At 38.9% G+C, this 18036-nt stretch overlaps 7 protein-coding genes across 11 annotated transcripts in view; 2 read left to right on the top strand and 5 right to left on the bottom strand.

The window, feature by feature from the left end:
- LOC104768452 lies at positions 270-2858 on the top strand. 2 transcript variants are annotated; one of them, XM_010492444.2, is made up of 2 exons: positions 270-856; positions 947-2858. In XM_010492444.2, the coding sequence occupies exons 1-2, from the start codon at positions 430-432 to the stop codon at positions 2674-2676; spliced, it is 2157 nt and encodes a 718-aa protein (XP_010490746.1). In that variant the 5' UTR covers positions 270-429; the 3' UTR covers positions 2677-2858. The 2 variants fall into 2 exon arrangements, with proteins under 2 accessions (XP_010490746.1, XP_010490744.1); XM_010492442.2 differs by having other exon boundaries at positions 270-2858.
- On the bottom strand, positions 2909-5368 carry LOC104768449 (probable mediator of RNA polymerase II transcription subunit 37c). The gene is made up of 2 exons (XM_010492440.1): positions 5089-5368; positions 2909-4802 (listed from the first exon to the last, which is right to left on the bottom strand). Exons 1-2 carry the CDS (start codon positions 5300-5302, stop codon positions 3052-3054), a joined length of 1965 nt encoding a protein of 654 aa, XP_010490742.1. The 5' UTR covers positions 5303-5368; the 3' UTR covers positions 2909-3051.
- LOC104768448 (putative F-box/LRR-repeat protein At5g02700) lies at positions 6077-8064 on the bottom strand. Its single transcript, XM_010492439.1, has 3 exons — positions 7144-8064; positions 6637-6810; positions 6077-6454 (listed from the first exon to the last, which is right to left on the bottom strand). The coding sequence occupies exons 1-3, from the start codon at positions 8062-8064 to the stop codon at positions 6155-6157; spliced, it is 1395 nt and encodes a 464-aa protein (XP_010490741.1). The 3' UTR covers positions 6077-6154.
- Positions 8427-10906, bottom strand: LOC104768447 (glutathione S-transferase L3). Of its 2 annotated transcripts, XR_764241.2 has the most exons (11): positions 10771-10906; positions 10591-10662; positions 10414-10474; positions 10163-10249; positions 9924-10022; positions 9728-9830; positions 9565-9641; positions 9357-9464; positions 9193-9273; positions 8751-8804; positions 8427-8651 (listed from the first exon to the last, which is right to left on the bottom strand). XR_764241.2 is itself a non-coding variant. In XM_010492438.2 (10 exons), exons 1-10 carry the CDS (start codon positions 10782-10784, stop codon positions 8802-8804), a joined length of 705 nt encoding a protein of 234 aa, XP_010490740.1. In that variant the 5' UTR covers positions 10785-10906; the 3' UTR covers positions 8427-8801. The 2 variants fall into 2 exon arrangements, 1 of the variants encoding a protein (XP_010490740.1); XM_010492438.2 differs by having other exon boundaries at positions 8427-8804.
- LOC104768446 (glutathione S-transferase L1-like) lies at positions 10998-13329 on the bottom strand. 2 transcript variants are annotated; one of them, XR_764240.2, is made up of 11 exons: positions 13033-13329; positions 12849-12926; positions 12667-12727; positions 12457-12543; positions 12251-12349; positions 12052-12157; positions 11803-11879; positions 11596-11703; positions 11406-11483; positions 11182-11241; positions 10998-11089 (listed from the first exon to the last, which is right to left on the bottom strand). XR_764240.2 is itself a non-coding variant. In XM_010492437.2 (10 exons), exons 1-10 carry the CDS (start codon positions 13047-13049, stop codon positions 11239-11241), a joined length of 714 nt encoding a protein of 237 aa, XP_010490739.1. In that variant the 5' UTR covers positions 13050-13328; the 3' UTR covers positions 11027-11238. The 2 variants fall into 2 exon arrangements, 1 of the variants encoding a protein (XP_010490739.1); XM_010492437.2 differs by having other exon boundaries at positions 11027-11241; positions 13033-13328.
- LOC104768443 (protein MODIFIER OF SNC1 11) lies at positions 14209-16482 on the top strand. Its single transcript, XM_010492434.2, has 6 exons — positions 14209-14610; positions 14778-14873; positions 14970-15113; positions 15209-15269; positions 15372-15438; positions 15534-16482. Exons 1-5 carry the CDS (start codon positions 14291-14293, stop codon positions 15399-15401), a joined length of 651 nt encoding a protein of 216 aa, XP_010490736.1. The 5' UTR covers positions 14209-14290; the 3' UTR covers positions 15402-15438; positions 15534-16482.
- Positions 16552-18036, bottom strand: part of LOC104768444 (probable protein phosphatase 2C 67) — a 9766-nt gene continuing 8281 nt past the window's right edge. Inside the window, exons 2-5 of one of the 2 annotated variants that reach the window (XM_010492436.2) lie at positions 17955-18034; positions 17511-17872; positions 17127-17363; positions 16552-17024 (exon numbers count right to left, since the gene is read on the bottom strand). In XM_010492436.2, the coding sequence (XP_010490738.1) occupies positions 16803-17024; positions 17127-17363; positions 17511-17872; positions 17955-18034 (901 nt within the window). In that variant the 3' untranslated portion in view covers positions 16552-16802. The remainder of the gene's footprint in view (positions 17025-17126; positions 17364-17510; positions 17873-17954; positions 18035-18036) is intronic. The other variant, XM_019242424.1, reaches the window with a different exon arrangement.

The following is an 18036-nucleotide window of genomic DNA, read 5'->3' as shown; positions in this document are numbered from 1 at the left end:
CTTCAGAAGTAATGTTATGTAGCATTTGCTTTGAATTATGATAATATATCATTATATTGTATTGAGGAATGTTTCTGTTTTCATTCCTGAATTATTATTGTAATATACTACAGCTCCAAAACTCTTTAAAGGTTAGATTTTGATTGTATTACTACCATCCCTAGTGTTAATGTAGTAAACATAGACGAAAAGACAAAACGATCAAAAGAAGCAAAACATAAGAATTCAAGTTGACAAAAACCTTGTAAGAGGAACAAAACTGACCTTAAAAGAAAGAACTTTCTTCTGGGTTGAAATCCCAAAGTTGACCAAAACTAATCAGAGACACACAAGACAAGACCACACTCCCTCTCCTCTCCATGGAGTCAACAAAAAGAACATCTTTCCGATCAAAGTCTTGAGAACAGAGAAAGAGAGAGAAATCAACTGATGGGTAACCTCGGGTGCGACTCCCATGGCGAATTGAACGACGCAGAGTTTAGTAAACCATTACCTTCAATTGGTTTATACGTTGCTGCAGCTTCACTGATCTGCGGACTAGCCATGGCCGCAGATCTTCTTCACGGCTTCCGACACCGCAAGTTCTGGTTCCCCTGTAAGTTCTTTTCTCTCAACGCAACTTCTCTGACTTTCATCGGCGTCGGGATCAAACTCTCTGTCGATCTCAACACTTCGATGCCTAGTCGCCACGACCAGTTGTCTAAACTCAGTAGCAGCGTCTTCGTGTGTACCGTGATGGGCAACTCCATGCCATCTCTAGGTATTATGGAGAACCAAGATCTCCTCATGAATCTCATGGCTTTAGGGATTCTTGTTATCACCGACGTTGTCAACATCTGTATACAGTTAGGCACAGGTGCCATCTACGCCTTTAAAGAAGAACACTTTCTTGTTCTGCTTCTCATGCTTCTTATGCTACTAATCTTGAGCTTCTCTGCTACTGCAGTCCCCACCACCAAAAGGATCTTGGAAACCAAGTACAAGAAGAAGTACGTTGCCTTGCAGTGTCCTTTGGCTACAGAGAGAACAACAGTAGCTAAGAGGATTCAGCAAGATTTGTCCAAGTTCTGGATGATGGCTCACACCAGTAGCCCTCAGTTCGTGATGGCTCGTTCTGTCACGTGCACTGCTTCTGGCTTCTTCTGTCTCTTGAGTGCCGTTACGTTAGGTGAGGCCATGGTTCGGTCTTATTTGCTGAGACCGAGGTCACTCGGCTTCTGCCACGGTGACTCTGATTACAAATGGTCAACCTTTTTGGTACTTGTATGCCAGACTACTGCAGTAGTCATAGGGACTGTTGCTCCTGCCATCAGATGGTTCACGGCTGTGAAATTTCACTGTCCGTTAAGAGGGAAGAAGTCTTACAGAGATGAGTTTAGAGTAGAGAGTTACTGGACACAATGGTTCTCTGAGAAGAAACAACGTCCCTTAAGCCTTTCGATCCTCAAAGACCGTAGCTGCAGGAAGATTGCACACGATGCAAAACGCTGGATACTGGATGTATGTATAGGAATACAGTATGTTATCGTGTTTGCAAGCAAAATTATCCGTTACATCTCGGTCTACTGTATAAGTAGAATCTTGATCTGCTGTTATTTTGCAGTCAGAAGACTCAGAACAAGGGGTACTGTTTCTCACGTTGAGTCAGAGAGTTCAAATCCAAGCTCGAGACAGGAGCTTGCGAGGTTTGTCTTGCATCTTGAAGGAGAGGACGAGCTGGTGGATTTGATGGTGCGGAGCAACTGTGAGGCCACGGATCATTGGATAACGAACGGAAGAAAAAAACAACCGATAGATCTGATAGAGCTTTTGGAAGCAACAACACCCGTTTCAAAAGGATTTGAAGGGATTAAAGAGTTTGACAGCAACGAGGTGGCTTCTCTTGCCGCATCTGGTGAGCCACCGAATTGTTGGGCTCTCCCGCTAGTAACACTTGCAACCATCGCTGTTGCTCTTCCCAATGTCAAGCCTTGCTCCGTGGAGAAGTTGCTTAATGCTGTCAATGAGGCCCTGGACTCTGTCAGCAAGTTTGAACACATCCTAGATACCGGAGGAGAGTTATCTAACTTGAGGAAAGCTGCTGAGGTAGTTTGGCTAGGAGTTGATCTCTATCATAAGTGGTTTGATGTGGATCTTCGGAAACTATCCAAGCAACAAAAAAGTCCAGAAGAAACACTTAGGGAGCTCGTGGAAGTCGCAAAGAAAGAGTTTTCAGAGTCGTGGCAGATGAACCTAATGGCATGCATGAAGCACAAACCCTCTCATTGGCCTATCAAGACTCTAGCGGCCAACTCCATGTACCGGATATGTCAAACCATTCTCCACAATTACGAGTCAAGAGACTACGGAACAGGGGAAGCTCTGCTAAAAAAGCTGGAAACCACAATCTCGGACATAGTTTCAGGTTGCTTTTGCAATGTAGGGCAAGTGATATCTATCAAGTGTTTGGTGACAGCTGTAGAAGTGAGGGAAGAATCAGTAAGAGGAGCAGCCCTGCATCTAGGAAAAACAGAGAAGATTATAGAGATTGTAGAGAGAAGATGCTTACCTGAACTGAAATGTGATAGGATGAAGAACATCGATGAATGGAGAGCATTCTACAAGATTAACTCTTCTGACAGTAATAACAAGACTGTTTCACCCGACTCAAATGAGCTGTGCATCTTTGTTGAATGATTTGCAGACTTAAGTATGAACTATGAAGTGTTGCTTACGAGCTGTTTGCATCTTTGTTTGTATCCATATAGAGGACTTTGTTTATAATGTTGTTTATAGGTGATCTCTTCACATGTATTGTAGCACATGCTTTGAAATGTGACAATAAGCTTAGTGTAAAGTAAAGTGTATGGCTTGTAGTTCCTGGTTTGTGAAGCACAAAAGGACACAAGCTTCAGAAATTATCCCCAAATTACAAAAGGAAATTAGGATTCTGATTTCGGAAGAAAAAAAACAAGGAAAGTTCAACTAGAGAAATTTTCATAAGAAAGGACCCAAGTCCTAAGCAGTCACCCGACAACAACAAACAGAGAGTTAGAACCAACACAAAACAACTTAGTCGACTTCCTCGATCTTGGGGCCAGCACCACCTGAGGCAGGAGGAGCTTCATCGTAGTCCATTCCAGCAGCTCCAGGACCACCGGCTTCACCACCAGCTCCTCCTTGGTAAATCTTGGCGATGATCGGATTACAAACACCCTCCAACTCCTTCATCTTGTCTTCGTACTCATCAGCCTCAGCCAACTGGTTACCCTCGAGCCACTGAATCGCCTGCTCAATCGAATCCTCAATCTTCTTCTTGTCTGCTGCGGGAAGCTTCTCACCAATCTTCTCGTCCTGGATGGTGTTCCTCATGTTGTAAGCGTAGTTTTCAAGAGCATTCTTTGCTTCAACCTTCTTCTTGTGTTCCTCGTCCTCAGACTTGTACTTCTCTGCCTCTTGAACCATCTTCTCGATCTCATCCTTGGAGAGACGACCCTTGTCATTGGTGATGGTGATCTTGTTCTTCTGTCCGGTGGTCTTGTCCTCAGCAGATACGTTGAGGATACCATTGGCGTCAATGTCAAAGCAGACAGTGATCTGAGGCACACCACGTGGAGCCGGAGGGATTCCAGAGAGCTCGAATTTACCGAGAAGGTTGTTGTCCTTGGTTCTGGCTCTCTCACCTTCGAACACCTGGATCAACACGCCGGGCTGGTTGTCTGAGTAAGTGGAGAAGACCTGCTCCTTCTTGGTCGGGATGGTTGTGTTTCTCTGGATCAAAGTGGTCATGACACCACCAGCAGTTTCAAGACCGAGGGAGAGAGGAGTGACATCGAGCAAGAGAAGGTCTTGAACCTTTTCGTTTCCTTCACCGCTGAGAATAGCTCCCTGGACGGCTGCACCGTATGCAACAGCCTCGTCAGGGTTGATAGACTTGCAGAGCTCTTTACCATTGAAGAAATCTTGGAGAAGCTGTTGAACTTTGGGGATACGGGTGGAACCACCGACAAGAACAACTTCATGGACTGAGCTCTTGTCCATCTTAGCATCACGGAGACACTTCTCAACAGGCTCCATACACTTCCTGAAAAGATCCATGTTAAGCTCTTCGAATCTAGCACGGGTAATTGGAGCAAAGAGGTCAGCTCCTCCATAGAGAGAGTCAATCTCGATGGTCGTTTGCGCCGTGGAAGAAAGAGTTCTCTTTGCTCTCTCGCAAGCTGTTCTCAGCCTCCTAAGGGGTCTTGCGAGGCCAGTGATGTCCTGCTTGCTCTTCCTCTTAAACTCTTGAACAAAGTGGTTAACCATTCTGTTATCGAAATCTTCACCACCAAGATGAGTGTCTCCAGCAGTGGCCTTGACCTCAAAGATACCTTCTTCAATTGTAAGAAGAGAGACATCAAAAGTACCACCACCAAGATCAAAGATGAGAACGTTCTTCTCTCCAACGCTGGTGGCCTTCTTGTCAAGACCGTAGGCAATGGCAGCAGCAGTGGGCTCGTTGATGATACGCAGAACATTCAAACCAGCGATGACACCAGCATCCTTTGTGGCTTGACGCTGAGAGTCATTGAAGTAAGCAGGAACAGTGACCACAGCGTTCTTGATAGTAGTGCCAAGGTAAGCTTCACTAATCTCACGCATCTTAATGAGAACCATTGAAGAGATCTCCTCAGCGGAAAACTGTTTCTCTTCACCCTTGTAGTTGACTACGATCATTGGTTTCTCAGCAGTTCCTGAAGAGATGATTGTGAAAGGCCACAACTTCCTGTCGCTTTGAACAGATGCGTCACTGAATCTACGACCAATCAACCTCTTTGCATCTGTCAAAATTAAACAAAACCCAAAATCAATAGACCGAACACACAAAAATCAAAATCAAAGAGAACACTACAGACCAAATCATCAACTTAAACTAAAATTCTTTGGTCAGAGAAGATAAAAATCCTAACTTTTCAACAAATTCACAACAAATCAACAAAGGGTATAACCCTAATTATCATCCTATACAAACCCTATAAATTCGTAATTTAACTCAAACACGAAACACCGATATTATCGAGAGAATTAAAAGCAGAGTATGTAAATAAGATGAGAGAGTATACACACCGAAGACAGTGTTAACAGGGTTCATGGCGACCTGGTTCTTCGCAGCATCTCCGATCAGCCTCTCGGTGTCGGTGAAAGCAACGTAAGACGGCGTGGTCCGGTTACCCTGATCATTAGCAATGATCTCAACACGGTCGTGTTGCCAAACTCCAACACAAGAGTAGGTAGTACCAAGATCGATACCGATCGCAGGACCTTCTCCCTTACCAGCCATTGTTTTCAAAAGGCTTTATTAAGCGTATTAAGAAGAAAGAGACGAAAAGTTTTAGAGCAGCTTAGGTTTTTAGGTTTTGTGAAGAAAGAAGAGCAACGAAGTCAGGGGGTTTTTATAGAGGTTGAGAGTTCCAGAATGTTCCTGTGTAAAGTGTAATTCACCGTTAGATTAGGTTTGAGATTGATCCGACGGTTGTTAAGTAAAAGATACTTATTTCCAAATCCTAAGGAAAAAAGTGATATTTGTCCAAAAACGGAAAAGCGCGTCTGAGAGAATTGGAAAACTGCTCCAACGTTCATAATTGCCACGTCGTACCATCAGTAGTGGGCCTATAGGAGATTTCTATACGCGGTCTGTGGGCCGTGGTGAGGCTTTTCTTTTACTTATTGGGCATATATAGTTAGAAAAGCTTATTTACTTAAATTTACTTTTGGGGCCTATAAAGGCCTAAAACAAGATAGTCGACTTAGAGGTGGGCATTTCGGTTTAAGTTTAGATTCGGTTTGGATTCGGTTTGGATTCAATTTATTTGATTTTGGAAAAACTCTTACCACACTCAACGAAGTTAATTTAGTTTGGTTTCTGTTCGGTTTATGTTTAGTTCGGTTCGGTTCGATTTATTTTTATTTTAACTTGGTTCGGTTTTAATTCGATTTAAAAATCAATTAATGTAACAAAATAAAATTGATAATGGTTTTATAATAGTTAATTAATCGAAAAAATTAGAAAAACTAGAAAATTATAATTAAATACTAGACAAACTAATTAGTTCTTGAGATTTTGATTGTAACAATGGTTAGTTAAACAGATGAGTATATTATAAAATAACAACACACAATGATGCAAATATGTTTAGCAATTGCTTCGTTTGAGCACAATGGAGACATTATTGTTGTGAGAAATCGTTTCAACCATCTGAAGCATCTCTTCGAACCATTGTGCATCATTAAAGTAACTACCTTCCAACCATATAACCATCCTCTCTAGTGTCTTTGCGTTTCTCACCACCAATTCAATGAACGAAGCCAAGAGTTTCGACGTTGCATCATTACAACCAAACATCTTATAGATCTCCTTTGATGTAGGAAACACCTCACATGTTGATCTCCAACGGTACTGATCCGGAATTAAGCCTTTTAAATGATGCATATCCTGTAGAGCACAAAATATATAGTTATCCCAAAGCAAACTAACACTAGTGATTTTTTAATAATATCAATCCTATATCCCAAGAAAAGTGATAGACATGGTTCGTGGAATGTTCCTAGTCGGTTATAAGTTTGCATGGTCTTATGAACACACAAGGAAATGAAAGAGGTTTGTGGTATAGATACCATTATGTTGTAGCAGGGCATCGTGTGTAATGTTAGCTTCTTTAGGCCAGGTGAATTTTGTAGTAACCTTAATATACCAGGGATAATAGATCGAACAAGCTCCGTTTTAACAGTCAAAGTTTGGACCTTGAGCGTTGGGAAAGGAGCACCGCGAACCTCGGCCAGAGAGAGAATCTAACAAAACGAGATATGATGAAATTAAAAGGTCACACTAATGAAAATATTATTTGTTAAGCAAGTAAATATCATATATAATGAAAAGTTTGGATTTACATTTTGATTACCATAGACTTTGGTTCCTTGGCAAAAAAGATAAAAACAAAGGAAGCAAAAAAACTGATAACTAATGAAAATATTTGTTAGAAAAACCACTTAATTAGCAAGTTCATGTTTTCATCAAGGCCATCTTAATTAACCATCAAACAAACATTAGTTAAGGGCGCGTGCAAAACAAATGATAACAACTCTACCAGCCATGGTAATTGAGTTTTAGGTATGCCAACATACCTGAAAAAGGGTTCCCCCAAGAGTAAGCCTCTCTACGTTGTGTGATTTTGCTACCATCTCCAGCGCCATGGTTTGATAAAGATCAGCATTCGAGGGATGGAGTATTACACTGATAATTTTAAGGTCAGCTTCGGCCAAAGAAGTGACATTCACTAAAGTAGATGATCTATCAAAGTATTCCAATTTCAAATAATGGATGTGTGGCGCTACAATCACGACTGGCCCTTTAGGACAATTTATCTCCAATCTCCTCAGACTTGGGGATTTACTCAGATCAAGACGCTCAAGTGAACTGCATCTAACCAATTTTAAGCTTTCGAGGATTGGACAGCCAGAGAGAATATTATCAATGGACTCATCCGGAAGTCTACAATAAAACAGCGACAAGGTCCTTAGGGATTTCCAAGACACTATGCATCTGGGAATCATATCAAAATTGGACAACTTCACGGTGAGCTGCTTTAGAGAGGAACTTAGATAGAAGATATCCGGAAAACTGTAAGTCTTGGAGTATGTAAAATCTACAATGGACACAGACAGCTTCGCCACATTGCGGGAGATAGCGAACTCGATCCAGCTATCAACCTCTGGGGAAGTGTTGTGAAGAAGTCTCAATAAAAGATTGAAACTATTGATTTTGGGAGCCGTGTAGGAAGTTAGGGTATGGTTTATGCTTCGGCAGGCCTTGTCCTTGTGTCTTTTATCATCAATGTCGAGACAAGGTGTCTCGCACCATACATGCCTCCACCGTCTGGATAAGACGCAAGTTGTCATGGCCAATTCGGTGGGAATAAAGGAGAGAATATGGTGCAGGATCTCATCTGGCATAGAGTTGATGAAATCTGCACCGTGTTTGATTCTGCAGTGGCTATGGTTTTTACCACGTTTTCGGCGCCTCCGTCTCCCTCGCCTGTTCGCCATGATAAAAGCAGACGTTTTAGGTTTTCTTTTGTTTGCACAATACGCATACGTTCTTATTAAAATAATAAATATCATTGCCTTTTGCAAATTTTGCAAAATAAAAAATAATATTAATAATAAAAAAAATAAAAAACTATTGCCTTTACATCCCGGTTTTTTCTACAGTATATCTTTGTTCCTGCAATAGGCTCTTTACAACTTTTACATCATCCTTGCAGTGCAATAGTTTTAATGAGATTGTGGTATTAAGCAAATCTTATGAATGTTAATCCATGAAATCCGGGATTCTTCTGATTTCTATTTCCTTGCCTCTCGAGCCCATTGTTCCTAGCGTATTGCACTAGTTTAAGTGCGAATGTGAAGGTTCGGTGACTATAATTCCAAAATTATTGTTTAAACAGTATTTTACTATTATACAATGTGTGTAAATAGTTTAACAATGCCAATGGTTGATAACTGATTAAGACTAAAATACAGATCAAGCTCTGTTATTGCATCATCTGATTCTTACTTCATATCCAAAGACCACCTTTTCGTACAAGGTAGTTCAATGGTCCGGTAAACTTTTACTTCTTAGTGCTTCATTACTGCAAGAATATAACCCATATAAGACTCAGATTCGATATAGACTATTAACTGCGGAACATAGTAATAGCTGATGATTATAGTGCATGGCCTTTGCGTACAAGGTGGTTTCATGGTCTGGTACACTTTACTTCTTACTTCTTAGTGCTTCCTTACTGCAAGAATATAACCGGAATATATAAGACTCAGATTTGGTATTAGACCATTGAACAGAGGAAAGTATTTAACAAATTCATTTGGCCATAGGCCCATAGTAATAGTTGATGATTAGTTCATGGCCCTTGCGTTTAAAACGATTTAAGATGCAAAACGCCCGTTGGAGAAACTCAGAAAGATGGGTTTGTCTCTGAGCTGGATGCTAAACCAACTATGTTTTCATTCCCAGAACGGAAAGCAACAAACATTCACACCTAGACAACCAGTTTATAAAAGGCCTAGCTTCTAATCCCAAACATAATATGAAGCAACTCACCTTTGTATCCAATAAAATCATGTGGTAGTTCAGTGAATAAAGAGTATATATCCTAATGATATATGATTTACCATGAATTTTTTCTTGAAAATCTCCATAATCTCCTTAGGATCGATTTTCGTTTGTGCATAGGCATCAATCTTGTTCAATTCCTACAAACATAATACAGATCGATCGCTTTAGTACCAATCACTAATGAGGATACATGTAATCTTGATGGAGATTGCATATGTACCTCGATCCATGCAGATAGTTTAGGCCGTTCTGCAGTAACGTCGAACTTAAAAAACTCATTAAGTACAATTTGAAACCTTTCCATGAACGGGATATAGGCGATATCAACCTTGCAAGAAAACCAAAGAATTAATGTAAGCACTCCATTTAAGAACAAACGAAAGAGTAATATAGGATCTCAAAAAAAAGGCCAGTGATGAGGCTTATACCAAGCTAAACTGACCAAGGAAGAATGGCCCGTCATCGAACTTATACAGAGCGTTTTCCAGATAATCTAACACAGGTGCTGCAACAAGAACATGAAATGTCAGGTCATATCTTATATGCTTTCACCCTTGATAGACCGAAACTTTGAGGAGTTAAAAGTCTCACGGGTTTCTTTAGAGGGGTCTCCTTTGAGTGACGCATACATAGTTTTATAGAAAGTATCAGCATACTTCAATAACTCGTCGCCAAACTCTCTTTTTGCATGATCCTAGAGAGGGCCCCCAACGAATTGTAGAATCAGAGAATTAATAATGAAGGGAAACACACAATACCAGGTAGTATGGTATGGTCATGGTGTTACCTCGGGGTAAAGGGAAGGCCCTTCAAAAGTGTTATCAAGATATTTGATCAAATCCAGACTCTCCCCAATGATTTTCCCATTGTGCTCAAGCGCTGGCACCTACAAAAGATTAGATTCCAACCAAAAAAGTGAAATATGTAACATATGAATTCTGCAAAAGATATGTTTCCAACCAAAAAGTGAAATATGTAACATATGAATTTCGTTAGTTATACTAAATAGATATAGCTTTTTGTAACCTTGTTCTCTGGATACACTTTCTCCTTGTACCAATCAGGCCTATTCCCAAGATCCAAAGGAACAAGTTTGATCTTTTCTTGCAAACCCTACAAAACCTTATCTTCAGAATCCAACTTGTACTTATAAATATAGTAAACATAGGCAAAAAGACCTAAAATTGTTTTGCAGATTTGCTAATGTATAGTTTCTTGGAAATCTCACTATATTGTAGAAGGTGAGAGAGACTAGTACAAAGGAGAAGCTGTTAAACCTTGAAGTTTCTGGTGATCCAAACTCGTTGAGCAAATGGGCAAACGTAGCTTGTGTACAATCTTTTTGGTAACACAAAACAATAAGAGTATAAAGATACATAACAAAATTGTTGTAGAGTTCTTTAAGTTAAAACCAAATACATATATAAGACGCAAAAAATGAAGATTTATTTAACCTAGTGGTGCCGTCGAACACAGCCGGTGGATCAGCAGTAGCATCGAGTGGAGCTGGACGATCTTCTACAACACTGCCACAACAACAAAAACTTAAATTCTAAAAAAATATTTTTGTAAAAACATGAATTTGCGGAACCCAAAAAAATCCCAGAATTTGGATAAAGAACAATAAATCTTACATAGGAGACGCCATTGACGAATGTGTATTTCAAAGATCTGACTGATTTTGTAGAAATTAAGGATTTCTCTTTTTTTTATCATACGAAACAACAAGTCAACAACCCCCAAGAACAGAGAGAGTGATAGCGTTATTTGTATGTTTCTCGAAAATTACAGAGTATGAGACACGTGGCAATGTTGAGGATAACTCGATATATCATAGTGGGCCGTAAATGATCCAATTCAATAACAAACTAAGGCCCATAGTTTTAGATCTCAGTCATAAACAGAGCCCATTTTATTATTTGAAAATCCAAGCACGAAGAAGTAACCATATCTCTGTTGATTAAAGTAAAAGTAAATACAATAACCAAATCTTTCTTATTATCAAAGTAATAACAGTACCAAATCCAGATCATTATAACACCGACTTTCAAGTATCTGGTATAATAATCCGAGTCGGTCCGATTCCGATTGATTTGGTACTTTTACTGCAAAAAGAAAAACCGGAATCGGTTAGTTTTGTTATAGAACCGAACGTACGTTAAACCGGAATTGAGGAAGACAAAAATGGCCAAGCAAACGTGAAATTAAACCGTTTTAAAATAACCATTTTGGTTATTCGTTGAATATTTAGAAGCTCGTACGTACGTACCATGAACTTCTTGAAATAGTTAACGGTATAGTCCGAGTCGGTTTTCGTCTGCGTATATGCAACCATCTTATTCATTTTCTGCACATGCAAAATTAAGAGTTAAAGCAATCAAGCAGCTAATTAAATCATATTAAAAAAAGCTTTACCATGTCCATGTGCATATTATCACACATGCATGTGTTATGTGTACCTCAATCCAAGTAGCTAGTTTCGGACGTCCAATTATAATTTCGTATTTAAAAACTTCGTCGAGGAAGATTTGAAATCGTTCGATAAATGGGAGATAAGCGATATCAACCTGGAAAAAAAAAAAAAAAAAAAAAATCGAGAAAACTTTTGTAACCATAGTGAAACATTAAAGAAGGTTTCATTTTTCTTTTAGTAAAACTTTTTATACCAAACTAAGCTCGCCGAGGAAGAATGGACCATCATCAAACTTCTTCAAAGCATTTTCCACGTGATCAAAGACCGATGCTGCGTCAAATTAAAACACATAAGTTTATCTTCAGCTCCTACTTCTGAAATTTTGACTCGTGCTAATAATATATTTTTATAAATAGAAAAGGTATACTAAAATGTAAACGTATATACAATTAATCGAGTTGGTCATATACAATTTAACAAGTCTCACGAAAATCAATCTTACCTGTTTCTTTAACCGGGTCACTTTTGAAAGAGCCAAACACAGTTTTTACGAATGTTGCATCAACATATTTCAACAAGTCTTCGCCAAACTCTCTCTTCGCAGGATCCTAGACCAACAATAAATAAGTAAAAAATACCATTAAAAGTTTATCACGTAACTTGAAATGAACAAGCTCTATAACATCCGAGCAAGATCTTACCTCGGGGTAAAGTGAAGGCCCGTTGAAATTGCTATCGACATATTTGATTAAATCAAGACTTTCCCCTATGATTTTCCCATTGTGTTCAAGGGCCGGGACCTACATATATATATATCATTATCACATTAATCTTAGACTCTTATTATTGTCACTTTTGAAGGAACCTTAATTAATTAGTTTATAAGGATTTATCAAATATCGGTCACCTTGTTAGCAGGATTTACTTTCTCCTTGTACCAAGCTGGCCTATTAAAAAGGTCTATAGGAACTAGTTTGATCTCCTCTTGCAGACCCTAAAACACCCCCAAACATCAAACGAATATTATAAAACCAATCTGGCTTTCAAAAATTTAAAGTCTCAATCTCAATTTACTTACACATAGTGACACAACCAAAAAAAAGTAAAAATCAAGTACCTTGAGGTTTCTGGTAATCCAAACACGTTGTGCAAACGGGCAGGTGTAGCTCATGTACAACCTTGTTTGTTTCGACTTTTAATTAGCAAACGAATTTAATATAATACATCGAATATAACAAATGTTTTTGAAGCTTCGACTATCATTAAAATACTAAAGAAAAAAGAAAAAAGAAAAAAAACCTCGTGGTTCCAACAAACAAAGCAGGTTGCTCGGAGGTAGCATCGAGCGGGACCTGACGATCTTCTACGATAATTTTCCTTGATAAAGAAATAAAATTAAAGGAGAGAAAAATAGATTTAACATGACGATAAATTCAATTTGAAAATAATTAAGAAACCTCATGAAGTAGAAATAGGATCTTACTGAGGAGATTGAGCCATGGAGAGGATCGGTAAGAGTTGTTACTTCAGGGGATTAGTCTTTTATTACAGAGATGATGTTTTGCAGGAATTATATGGATCAAACAGATAAAACTATGTAGTTTATATATATACACTTAATGGAAACTGAATTAGAGGCTAGGTTCATGCTTATCGCACCAACCGTGACTTTCAATAGAAAAAAGTTAAAACGTGAGCATTTGATTATCTCTGTCGTTGAACTTTCTAATTTTTCATCGTCAGGGTCAAAAGCTTCTGGATACTTTGTTTGCGAGAATACTAATAAGCTCAAAACTATTTTTCTTTATTTTCTTTGGTTTTGATGTGTTGATTTTTATATCAAATGAAAACAAGTTTAGAGGAAAGTTTGGTAAATGATTTGATATAAATTTCACTAGGAAGAACACTATATAATTTGTTTTAGTCGAAAACTTCATTATGACAATTGGACAATGGATACACACACATATATATAAAGAAAACAGAAAAGGGCGAATAAAATAGTGGTCAAAAAGCTCAAGCTGTTATCTCCACGCCGTTTAACGCAACCTCACCAAATCATATATGCTTAATTTCGTATAATTATAAAGAATATCTCAATTTCTTTCATGTTTTTTTTTTTCTTTTCTTTTAGGTTACTAATATATGTTTTCTTTGAACATATCTATTTTTTTCTTTTGAACATACATGCCAATTGCTATAATACAGAGTTTATTTTCAACAAAACATAAGGTGAAATTATGAACCAAATTCTTCATACTTGTATTCATTTATCCGAGCAAGAATACTTTTTATATTCACATGCATAGTTCACATAGCCGCAGAATATATCCAACGGTCAAATAAAGAGGCAACAAAACACACAACAATACATTGAGACACAAAAATAAAAAAGATTAAACAAAGTTTCGATCGGATAAAATATAGTATAAACCACTAAAACGTTTTCGTTTCGCATTTTATTTAAGTCGGATTTTTAAGACCCGACCCGGATCGTAATTAGAGTCAAGTGTTAAGTGGATGATATTAATCCTAGTTCTGGTGGGCTAATAAGTTAAATGGATCGGACTATTTTAGATCCAAATCGTCGGTCCATGATTATTTCAAGACGATATTACCCTTCGCTCCAGGGCTTTATTAAAAGTCCCCCGAGAACTGTAACCCTATTCTTCGGCAAAATCGCAAAAGAACAAAAAAAAAAAATCTCGAACGAATCTCGAAACGAAGCTACGAGCGATTCCATGGCGAGCAACGGAGACAAGGTCACGGCTACTATTGCGAATGGCGGAGGGCTTACTACTGTCGAAAAACCTACGAAAATCGTAGACCTCAACACTGTGGAGCCAGATCGTACCGACGACATTCTCGACGGAGAATTAAAGGGCCTCTCTGATGTTTCTGGTGAGAAGAAGAACGAAACTGACTCTAATGCTATTGGATCGATTGATTCTGGGGATATATCTCCGGTCGATGATATTAAGAAGAAGATACGACGTGCTGAGAGGTTTGGGGTTACTGTGAAGCTAACCGAAGAGGAGAAGCGCAGTTCTCGTGCTGAGAGGTAAGACTTTTCATCAAACTGTATTCTTCTTTGGATTCTATATCGTATTTTGGGGTTTTTACCAAAATTAGGGTTACGAATCGATGTTCTTTTTGCTAAAATTAGGGTTGAAATTAGGGTAACGCGTATTGTTGGCGAGATTGATACGAATTTTACCCTTGATGCAGGTTTGGTTCTGTAGCAGCAGCAGCAGCAGCCACGGTGAATGACACAGCGGGAACGAAGAAAGCTGAGGAATTGAAGCGAAAGGCTAGAGCTGATAGGTATTTTACACAGTGCTTTCTTTGTGTTTGATAGTTTGTTTATTGCTTTAATACTTGATTTTCTGAAGTTTAATACTCGCTTTGTATTTTAAACAGATTTGGGGTTTCTCCTGCAACCTCTACTGCTGCTGATAACAACACTGAGGAAGAGGCAAAGAAGAAAGCGAGGCTCGCACGTTTTGGGAAAGAGACTAAAGTTGATTCCGCTGAAGAAGATAAACGCAAAGCTAGAGCGTTGAGGTACTTTTCTATGCAACCCAATTTATGTTTATCTAGTGTGCAATGTTTTTTTTTTCAGTAATTGATTTTGTGGTTTGTGAATTATCCATGATTAGGTTTTCAAAAGGGGCTTCGGATCCATCTTCAGATTTACCTGGAAAGCAAAGTATTGGCAAGGTAAACGGTCTTTAACTTCTATTGTTTCTCCCATTTGTTAGAATCAGATAATTAATAGAGAAGCTAATTGGTGTCCCTTTTCTTACTCTTTTGTTTTATCAGGAGGCAGCTGTATCAGGAAACGCTGCCTAAGGTTCCTGAACAAAGTATCTTTTGTCTTTGTAGTTAGGTGGGTTTCTCTAAATATTTCTTATTGCACTGCAAAATCTTGTTAATACCTGGTTTCTTTCTCGTATCTGACTCCTCAATCTTTGGTTTTGGCAGGTAGTGTACTAGCGTTTTATGATTCCCTCTCTGGCTGCTTCATTCTCTCTTTATTTCTGAATTAGAAGTCCCCGTATGTTTATTAAGTTCGAAGTTCGGTCGTGGAGCAAGGTTTTGCGGTCAGGCAATGATTCTCTCAGATGGACGGAAGCTAAGCTTGTCACCAGATGAGATCTTGAGAAACCAATAAGTAAACCTATAGTTCTGATTGTCTTATAATGGCAATTATCAATGTGTTAGGACCTAGGAATTCTGAAGTGGCTGGTATTGACGTTTTCCATGTTGCAGGTTCTTAAAGTGGTAAGTGTAGCTTGAGTAATGCCTTAATTTCATTTAAATATCTGTGGATGGTCCTTTTAATATTGCATATTCGTACCAAGCACAAGCAGCAGCAATAGAGAATTTGTACTGCATGCAGCAAATATTTATGGAAAGTGAGATTTTTTGCTGTTTTGAAGTCTAGTTAGAAGTGTTGAATACTTTTGAGTTGTGCCAATCCGTTTTCTTAAAAAAGTAGGCCTATTTTATCTTATGAAAGTCAGTGGTTACTAAAGTAAGCTGGTTTACTGCTGTTCTGTGCTTGACTGCGAATATTGCATGTTAAATGGATCCCATAACCATGTATCGTTCTTTCGTTGCTTATTTTCATGACCTCTCAAGCTGTGCTACTTCAGAATTCCTTTGTCATGTAAGACATCATTAGAACTATAGAGGTATTTGTTGGTTTCCATTTCTCTGGTCTCTATGGCGGTGAAGAAAAGAGAGCCTCAAATTCTGAATCTATGTTCGTGGGACTGGAACTTTGCTTGGCTTTCTGATGCTACACAATGTCGTTTGTTTCTGTAATAGATTTTAGATAAACTTTGTTGTTGATACTTGCTTTCTGATAATTTTGAATCAAGCGCCAGAAAACTTTTATAAAGGGAATGTAATGTTTAGTTTTGCTACTTATTTTCTAATTGTTGTCTTTGTATTTACGCTTGCTGGTTATCTTGTGGCTTGTGCCGAAACGCCAATATGCTGCAACGTAATCTGTTTGTTTCCAATTCTTACCATCATTGACATTGCTGATCTTATATGTAAGGTACCCTCGTGTATAATTTGCATACAGGGGTACATGAGAATTGAAAATTCATCAATTTCTTGTAGAGAATACTATCAAAGATCTCATATAATTTAATATTGTTCTAGCTATACTACTTGTTCCTTCTTTGACCCTGGCTCCAGATTATTTCCCTCACATAGGATGATTGTTGCTGTAAGATCTGTTCATGATGATGAATGCATTGGGTAACCCCCTCTAATTGACAGTGGAGATGCCCAAGCATTGGTTTTGATCGGATGGGGGTTGAGATAGATCACAATAACAGTTATATCGTCGTGGAAATGCCTTCTAACACCAGGATGGATCTCTTTTAGGTCTGCGTATCTCATCTCTCTTTTCTTTGCTGCTTCCTTCAATGCAGCTTTGAGTAGTCTCCTTGCTATTCCCTGGAAAATGAAGATATTAACAATTAATTCTTGTGTGCAAATTGTGCAGCAGACAGGTGGTAAGTGGTAACCCGTGAGATATGGCCTAGGCATTGAACTTACTTGGCGCGGGGCATTATGTACAATATCAACAGCTTCCTGGTTGCTAAGATGCTCCCAAAGCCCATCTGAAGCAAGAATCATAAACTCGTCTTTTGGAGTAAGCCGGGTAACGGTGACTGATGGATCCGCAGTAAGGATTGGCTTAGTGAAATGTTCTGGTAATCTGAACTTGGGCAGCAAAGGTTCTCTGTTGAACTCTGCTCTTTTGAGGTATGCGTCACCTATGGATTTTGTTACCTGGTCAAAGGTCATAACACAATTGCTAGTCAGTTTTAGGGATGGCTTCGATAGATGATTTTTTAAAGCTTTTGTATTCCCTAGAAACTTATGAGACAAAGCTCTGTGCAGGTTTTCAAATGTGTAATCATCATGTATATATGTTACCTGGATGACGCCTTTCACGCGCCACATGTTGTGCTTCATCACAAGAATGTTGGGGTCATTAGGATGCATTGACCATAGTTCTTGCCTTGCAGACTCTAGATTGGCATTGTGTTCTACCGATAATTGAACAGCTCTCACTCCACCTCTCTCAGATCTGCCCAGCACAGCTCTGGAATCTCCCGTGTTTGCAATATACACCAATCCGTTGCATATCACTCCTGCCAAGCAACAAGACCCTACTGATGCCATCTGTGGGTTCGTGGGCCATTGCTTCTTCACTGCCTTGAGAAAATCTTTGTCTGTCTCTGCAAATGTTTTGCTGATCACCTGCTCTGAAATCTCCATACCCTCAGAGGCAAACACTGTTCATGTCAGACATAAGTGTTAGCATGCCTGAAATATCCAAGAGTGAGGAAATAAAGAATGAGAATGGTGGTATCTTACTCTTTAACTTGGGGAAGATGTTGTCTGCAATGAATCTGGAAGCCTCTGGACCTCCATGGCCATCGTATACTCCAACAAATGT

Source organism: Camelina sativa, chromosome 20 (assembly GCF_000633955.1).
Source record: "Camelina sativa cultivar DH55 chromosome 20, Cs, whole genome shotgun sequence".
NCBI classification, from domain to species: Eukaryota; Viridiplantae; Streptophyta; class Magnoliopsida; order Brassicales; family Brassicaceae; genus Camelina; species Camelina sativa.
Note: the sequence above shows the minus strand (reverse complement) of the source record. Positions and strands in the feature narration are given on the sequence as shown.

Excerpts from the sequence above, each read along its gene's own strand:
- LOC104768452 (XM_010492442.2), top strand. The coding sequence starts at position 430 with ATGGGTAACCTCGGGTGCGACTCCCATGGCGAATTGAACGACGCAGAG.
- LOC104768446 (XM_010492437.2), bottom strand. Across the intron at positions 12,728-12,848 it reads TTGTTTGTTGGAACCACGAG|GTTGTACATGAGCTACACCT; the intron begins GTTTTTTTTCTT and ends GAAACAAACAAG. Across the intron at positions 12,544-12,666 it reads GGATTACCAGAAACCTCAAG|GGTCTGCAAGAGGAGATCAA; the intron begins GTACTTGATTTT and ends GGGGTGTTTTAG.
- LOC104768447 (XM_010492438.2), bottom strand. Across the intron at positions 9,831-9,923 it reads GGCCTTCCCTTTACCCCGAG|GATCATGCAAAAAGAGAGTT; the intron begins GTAACACCATGA and ends GGCCCTCTCTAG. Across the intron at positions 9,465-9,564 it reads TCCTTGGTCAGTTTAGCTTG|GTTGATATCGCCTATATCCC; the intron begins GTATAAGCCTCA and ends TTTTCTTGCAAG.
- LOC104768448 (XM_010492439.1), bottom strand. The coding sequence starts at position 8,064 with ATGGCGAACAGGCGAGGGAGACGGAGGCGCCGAAAACGTGGTAAAAAC. Across the intron at positions 6,811-7,143 it reads TTGGGGGAACCCTTTTTCAG|ATTCTCTCTCTGGCCGAGGT; the intron begins GTATGTTGGCAT and ends TCGTTTTGTTAG. Across the intron at positions 6,455-6,636 it reads TGCCCTGCTACAACATAATG|GATATGCATCATTTAAAAGG; the intron begins GTATCTATACCA and ends TGTGCTCTACAG.
- LOC104768443 (XM_010492434.2), top strand. The coding sequence starts at position 14,291 with ATGGCGAGCAACGGAGACAAGGTCACGGCTACTATTGCGAATGGCGGA. Across the intron at positions 14,611-14,777 it reads CGCAGTTCTCGTGCTGAGAG|GTTTGGTTCTGTAGCAGCAG; the intron begins GTAAGACTTTTC and ends CCCTTGATGCAG. Across the intron at positions 15,114-15,208 it reads CGCAAAGCTAGAGCGTTGAG|GTTTTCAAAAGGGGCTTCGG; the intron begins GTACTTTTCTAT and ends ATCCATGATTAG.
- LOC104768449 (XM_010492440.1), bottom strand. The coding sequence starts at position 5,302 with ATGGCTGGTAAGGGAGAAGGTCCTGCGATCGGTATCGATCTTGGTACT. Across the intron at positions 4,803-5,088 it reads CCCTGTTAACACTGTCTTCG|ATGCAAAGAGGTTGATTGGT; the intron begins GTGTGTATACTC and ends TAATTTTGACAG.